Source organism: Microtus pennsylvanicus, chromosome 12 (assembly GCF_037038515.1).
Source record: "Microtus pennsylvanicus isolate mMicPen1 chromosome 12, mMicPen1.hap1, whole genome shotgun sequence".
Classification (NCBI taxonomy): Eukaryota; Metazoa; Chordata; class Mammalia; order Rodentia; family Cricetidae; genus Microtus; species Microtus pennsylvanicus.
In genome coordinates, this window is record NC_134590.1 from 91285444 (window position 1) to 91292658 (window position 7215).

General features: G+C 51.3%; 1 protein-coding gene across 1 annotated transcript; it reads left to right on the plus strand.

Moving 5' to 3' along the window:
- Window positions 1–736: 736 nt before the first annotated feature.
- On the plus strand, window positions 737–4705 carry Tnfsf14 (TNF superfamily member 14). The gene is made up of 4 exons (XM_075943568.1): window positions 737–1061; window positions 2186–2222; window positions 2453–2494; window positions 4022–4705. Exons 1-4 carry the CDS (start codon window positions 849–851, stop codon window positions 4444–4446), a joined length of 717 nt encoding a protein of 238 aa, XP_075799683.1. The 5' UTR covers window positions 737–848; the 3' UTR covers window positions 4447–4705.
- Window positions 4706–7215: the final 2510 nt, after the last annotated feature.

Sequence of the window (7215 nt, forward strand, 5' to 3'; positions counted from 1 at the left end):
CTCCTTAAGAGAACTGGACCCTTAGTAGGATCCTTAGACTTCTGTTTGAAGTAGAAGCATGTCTGCTTCTCTATTCCTGAAATACGAGGTCTGGCTATTAGCCACTCGGGTTATTGTCTGCCGATCACCTTGAGAGAGCAGAGCTCTCAGCTTTGCATCTAGGTGGGACCTTCGTTTGAGGTAGAAACACAATAACCTTGAAGGAATAGCTCAAGGTGGAAATAGGCTCACGTTTTTAGGCCTACAGAGATGATGCACACTGTAGCCCGTGTGTCTACATATGGGCCTGCAGACACATCAGGAAATGCATGTGTTTATTGACCTGCATGCATACAGGCATAGATCAGAACATCTACACCCGCATGCACACATGCACAAACCTGCGCCTTGCATGCCCACAGCCATGCATCTGCACATGCATTTGCACCCACATGCATGGGCTGAAGCATAGACACAAAGGTGTGTGCTTGCATGTGTGTCTACATATGCACGTGTTGGAAGCTTGTATGGAACCCACAGAAGCGCGTCTGAGGGGAACAGAGCTACCACACTGGGCGAGCGGGGGCTGTCCCGTCCATCTCCACCTGAGTCACACTTTCTGGAAAGTGTGAGCTATGGCGTGAGTGAGAGTGAGCTGGGGGCCGGGCCTTCTGGGGGCACAGGAAGAAGAGGAGGGTGCGTGGGGAAAGCGGAGGCACCAAACCTCAGCTTTAAAGTGAGCCGCAGGGCGGCAGGAGCTTTTGCAGCTTGCAAAGCCCCAGCGTTGGGCAATCGTGGTTTCCTCCGGAGGGGAGGAACTCAGACTCGCCTGCCCCATCCCTGGGCTTCTGGGCCTCAGCTGCTCTGGCATGGAGAGTGTGGTACAGCCTTCACTGTTTGTGGTGGATGGACAAACGGACATCCCGTTCAGGCGTCTGGGACAGAACCACAGGAGACAGCGCTGCGGCATTGCCCAAGTCAACCTGGCCCTGATACTGCTGCTGGGCGCCGGGCTGGCTACTCAGGGCTGGTTCCTACTGAGACTGCATCAGCAACTTGGGGACACAGTGACTCACTTACCGGTACGTGGGGCTCGGGGGTCCAGGGTAGCCTCTCCAGCGTCTATCTCTTTACTGCTGTGTATGCGTACCAGGCAGAGATTAGACCCTAGGGCTTCTGACCCTGTCTTCTCATCTGTATGTGGGGATATGAGTGTGTGAGGCCCAGCAACTTCCCTGGGACTTACGTACATGACTGTTTTTACTAGCTGGACCCTTGTGCCCATCCCTGGCTTCATGGCCATCCTGGTTCACTCTCTGTCCCTTTCAAATAAGCCACGGGTGTATCTGTCTGTGTGCCACACCTGGTCACTTGTGTAAACAATACACTTCTGCAATCTTCGCCTTTGTTTTCTTGTTAAGTTTTTTTTTATTACCTTTACTTATTAGTGTGTGGATATGAGCAGGCGTGCACTTGCTGGAGCATGTATGTGGGACACCTTTGTGGAGTCAGCTTTGTGTCCCCCTCTATGTGGGTTCTGGGGCTTGAACTCGGATAGCCAGGCTCGGCCGTAAGCACTTTTACCCCCTGAGCCCTCTACTGGCCCTCAAATGATTTTTTTAAGACATGTGAATATTCCAAAAACCTTAAAAACAGTTCTGAAACATTTCTAGTCTCAAGCATTTCAGACACTGAGCTTTCCTCAGATCTTGACTGAATTCCATGGCACACTCCTATCATCCTGGTTCTTGGGATGGAGAGGCAGAAGACCCAAGGATTTCAAGGTCATCAGAGGCTAGTTAGGAAGTTGATGGCCAGCCTGGGCTACATGAGAGTCAATCTCAAAAAACACCCTGATTGTGTGTGTGTATGTGTGTGTGTGCATGTGTATGTGTGTGTGTGTGCGTGTGTACATGTGCGTGTGTACGTGTGTGTGTGCGTGTGTGTATGTGTGCGTACGTGTGTGTGCGTGTGTATGTGTGCATGTATGTGTATGTGTGTGTACGTGTGTGTGCGTGTGTGTATGTGTGTGTTTCTCTGTGTGTGGGTGTGCGCACACGCATGTTGGGACTGTTGTGTGCACTTGTGGCCCTGTGTATGTGTCCGTGGGTGGTGTCTGCGGCCATAGCCAGACAGTCTCATCGCCATGTGCCTGTGTGACTCTGGGTGTGGTCTGTCCTCACCAAGAGCCCTGTTTGCATTTCAGGACAGAGACACAGGCTCCTGGGAGAAGCTGACAGAAGGTGAGTTGGGCCCCAGCTCCTAAGAAGGAGATGTAATGGTTCCCACTCTGACTCTCCCACACCCTAGGATCACCCAATGTGATTTTGAGGAGCCCCACAAGTACCCCTCCCCCAGAAGCAGAAGTCTGGGTCACTTCTGGAAGGGGCAGAACCTGACACTGACAGGTGGCCCCAACAAACCCCCACCCCTGCTTCTTTCTGTGTCTCTAACCTCGGACTCTCTTCCCCAGAGCGGCGGTCTCAACAGGCCCACCCAGCAGCACACCTCACAGGTAAGGGGGCCCTGGGTCTTCACATGGGCTGGAGCTTGGGGTGTCCTGGGAGAGCCAGGTCTTGAGAAGTTCAGGCAACCATTTAGGTATTCATTCAGTGTGTTTTGAATTTTTGTTTACATTTACTTCTTTTTGTTTCTTACTGTTCGTACACATGTACATCCCACAGCGTGGAGGCCAGAGGACAGCTCTCGGGACGATTGTTTCTTTCCACCTTGTGGCCTCCAGGGATTGAACTCAAGTTGTCAGTCTTGGCTCCAAGTACCTTTACCCTCAAAGCCATCTTGCCGGCCTCGTTCGTACAATGCTTATTGGCAGGTGACCCAGAAAGCACAGCCCCTGAGGACTAAATAAAGTCCCCCCCTTTGCCCTGCTAAGTCATATGGACACCTCCCAAGGTCCTCAGAGGCCTCAGAGGATGCTGGGACACAGGCCTATCACACCCTGTATTTTGTTAGTAGACAGGGTCTGTCTACGTAGCCTGGGCTGTACTGGAACTAGCTCTGTAGACCAGGCTGGCTTCAGACTCACAGAGGTCCTCCTGCCTCTGCTTCCCGGGAGCTTGGAGTAAAGGTGTGCACCACCACCATCCGGCTGCCACCGGGCCCAGTCATGTGTACCGTATTTTTTCTTGTGCTTCCATACCACAGTCAGTTTGATTTCTAGTCTAACACAGTATGAAATGAATCAGAACAGGGATAAAATATACTATAATCAAAAACTATTTACAACATAAAAGGTGGAGGTGGAGGTGGGGGATGGCTCCGTGCATAAAGCGCTGGCCACACAGGCATGAGTCTAAATCCCAGCATCCCAGTCAAAAGCCAGGCACACACCTCTGTGACCCCGGGGGAGGCAGAGACAGAAAGATCCCTGGGAAGCGTTGGCCAGCAGCCTCAACAAACAGGGGACTTCCAGATTCAGTGAGAGATAAGGTGGCCGGAAGCTGAAATTGAGAAAGTTGCCTGGTGTTAACCTCTGGCCACACACACACAGACACACACACAGACACACACACTCTCTCTTTTTGAGCCAGGATCTCAAGTAGCCTGAACTGGCCTTGAACTGCCCGTTCAGAGGCCTGGTCCTTCTGTCTCCCAGAGAAGACAGGTGTGTGCCACTACGTCTAGTTTATTCTGTGCAATGTTTGGAGCACAGGGCCTCCTGGGCAGGTGTTCTGCCTCTTCGGCCCCAACTTCATTTCTAAGTATTGACACTTGACTAGGATACTTAGGCACCCCTCAGTTTCCTCTTTGGTATCCAAGTGGCTTTGCTTCTCTCTGCCTCAGTTTCTCCCCCTGCAGAAGGAGATGGGGATGAAATGAGTCAGGATACATCATAAGCAGATCACTTTGCTCCACTGCTCCTCAGAGTCCCCCACCTACTGGATGGGAGAGGACTGAGTCAACCCAAACAGCCTGATACAACAGCGGAGCGACAGACAGGGCTAACAACTAGCATAGGTCACACAGAAGAATGGGCGGGCACTACCTGTGCTGACCGGTTCTCTCTCTCTCTCCTTCCCAGGGGCCAACGCCAGTTTGATAGGCAAGGGTGGACCTCTGCTATGGGAGACTCGCCTTGGCCTGGCCTTCTTGAGGGGCCTGAGATATCACAACGGGGCCCTGGTGACCACGGAAGCCGGCTACTACTATGTGTACTCGAAAGTACAGTTGAGCGGCGTGGGCTGCCCCCAGGGCCTGGCCAAAGTCCCTATCACACACGGGCTGTATAAACGTACATCCCGCTACCCCAAGGAGCTAGAACTGCTGGTCAGTCGGCGGTCACCCTGTGGCCGGACCAACACCTCCCGAGTCTGGTGGGACAGCAGCTTCCTGGGCGGCGTGGTGCACCTGGAAGCGGGGGAGGAGGTTGTGGTTCGTGTACCTGGGGACCGCTTGGTCAGACCACGGGATGGCACCAGGTCCTATTTTGGAGCATTCATGATCTGAAGGCCGTGGTGACGACGGACTGATGGCAAGGGGGCGCCTCTCCAAGACAGACCTCAAACCCAGCAAGCAGGGATCTTGGAGGTTCCCCTTAAGGATCCCCAAATTCTGCAGGTGGAGCTCAGGGACCATGTAGAATGCTGACCTGCCTTGGTAAATCTTCAAATTGAAGATTTGGGGTGTGGACCCCAGGAATGTAGGGTCAGCCCATTTGCCTGATATTCAGGAAGAAAGAATAAAGCTGGGGTATTTATGTGTCTGATGACCACTGTGGACTTGGAGTTTCTGGGCTTATAGGTTGGAGACAAGAAACCTCCTCAGGGTGTCAGGGGAGTTATATCACCAGGACCCTGGCCACTCCCACAGATCGTCTGCATTTGGTTTCCAGCCACCAGTGCAGCATTGGCTAGCTGGCTGTGACTGGCCTGGGACCAGCTCTTGAGCACACGAATCCTTCAGAGATACTCTGATGGGACCTCGGCACTCAGCCCAATGCGTGCCTACAACAGACTCTCCAGAAATGGTGGGGAAAGGAAGGGAGGGAAGGAGGGAATGCCGAAGAGAAGGAAAGACGAAAGGTAGAAAGAGAGGAGAGAGGTGACCCCCTCCAGAGCACTTTATTGAACGCACTTAGAACAGTGTGTGTCAGACCTGCAGGATGCCTGGAGCTGATGGGAGTGGGAGATGGCTCAGAGGATAGAGAGCTCGAGGCTCTGCCTTGAGGATCCAAGTTCAAATCCCCAGAATCAGTACAAAGACAGATGTGGTGGTGGGCACTGCAACCCCATCAGTGGGGAAGGGAGGATGAGCTTGCTGGCCAAGCAGTCTAGCTGAATCGGTGAGCTCCAGGTTCAGTGAGAGACCTCCTCAAAGAAAGCAGACATCTGAGGCTGTCCTCTGGACCCCACGTGCAGGATACACACAGAATAAATAAAATAAAATAAAAAAGATTTTAAATAATAGTATTTGAGAATGAATAGTATTGTGAATGAAATTTCTGTCCTACCAGGTCCCACAGCTGTTCAGTCCCAAATGAACACACAGAGGTTTATATTAATTATCTTAAACTGCTTGGCCTGCTGCTTGGGCTTATTGCTAACTAGCTCTTACAATTTAAATTAACCCATAATTCTTGTCTGTGTTTAGCCACAAGGCTTGGTACCTTTTCTCAGTAAGGCATTCTCATCTCCTCTGCATCTGGGTGGTGACTGTGTCTCTGCCTTTCCTCTTCCCAGAATTCTCTTAGCCTGGTCACCCAGCCTATACTTCCTGCCTGGCTACTGGCCAATCAGCATTCTATTAAGCCAATACGAGTGACAAATCTTTACAGTGTACAAGAGCATTATCCCACAGTACTTTGTATCTTTAATCATTTGTCTTCTTCTGTTTGTTCATTTTGTTTCAAGACCAGGTCTCAAGTAGCCCAGGCTGGCCTTGAGCTCTTGACCCTCCTGCCTCCATCTCCTGAGTGCTGGGCTGACAGCTGTGTTCCACCATGCCTGGATAAGCACCTTGCATAGATTATATCTTCTTTAGTTTTTTTTTATATTCTTGAGGCAGAGTCTTGAGCAACCCTTCTGCCTCAGTTTCCCCAGCATCTAGAACTGCAGCTGTGTGTTACCCTCGCTGAATATCTGTACAGAGAAACCTAAGGCCTGAGCAGAATATGTTGCCCCACACCTTCTAGATGGAGAGGCCACACCCAAGAGGGACAGGACAGCCTCCCTCTGCCCAGGAACCACAGCCAGTCTGAGCTTACTTTCCGCCCCCTGACCTTGCGAAGCCACCGGTGGGAGGAGGAAACACCTCCAATACCCAGCCTCACCCCACACTGGAGTTTCCTGTATGCTCATCATGGTCTGTTTCCGTGGCTTTGATGAGACCAAGGTGTGGGGACAGTGTATTTATAAAAAGCTGCCAGCAGCCAGCAGTTTCCATCTAAAGAAGAAGAAGAAAAAAATCATTGTTGAAGATTTTTCTCAGTTTGAGGAGAATAGAGGGAGAGGTTGTGGGTGAGGGTGGAAGGTGGGAAGAAACAAGGAGAGAAGGTAAAGGTGAGGAGAAGGATGAGGAGAGACTGGGGACCCCCTAGGAGGCGTTGGTGACTTCAGGTAAGGCCTAAAGGCAGGAAGTCCTTAGCCCAGTCATTGACCTATTTCTGATTATCTTCCACCCCTGGGGCTCTACTACCCTGCTTCCTGGAACCCCATCCTCCCCCTAGGCAGTCACCCACCCCTCTTCCCTTCACCTTTTACCCAGACCCAAAAATAATGACGGTATAGCAATGTTTTAGGATGGCCAACTGACACCAGTGTGTTCAAATGGGAGACATGACATCATTGCAGAGAAACCAGACGGTTCTTACGCTCTGGAGTTGATGCTCCAAGTTCAAATCCCTGCTCTGCCACTTCCCAGCTGGATGTCTTTGAGATCCATCCTTGGCATCTTTGGGCATCAGTTTAGCTTGGGCTGCAGTGAGCTCTCTTATCTTTGGTAGCACTATTCTTCCTCTAAGTGTGGTTGTCACTGTGCTAGACATGTGTCTCCCCAAAGGTGGTACTTTGGTGCCAGGTATAGGGTACCTCCTGACAAATTGTTGGTCTCCAAGAGACCACCAAAATAATGCAAACTATTGCTGTTGCTCTTTGTTGCCCACCAGAACGTGATAAGACCTTATCAAGTTGTCTTGTGCAGCAAGCCCCAGTTAAATGCTTCCTTCATAAGAGTTGCCTTGGTCATGGTGTCTCCTCACAGCGGCAGAACAGTGGCTGA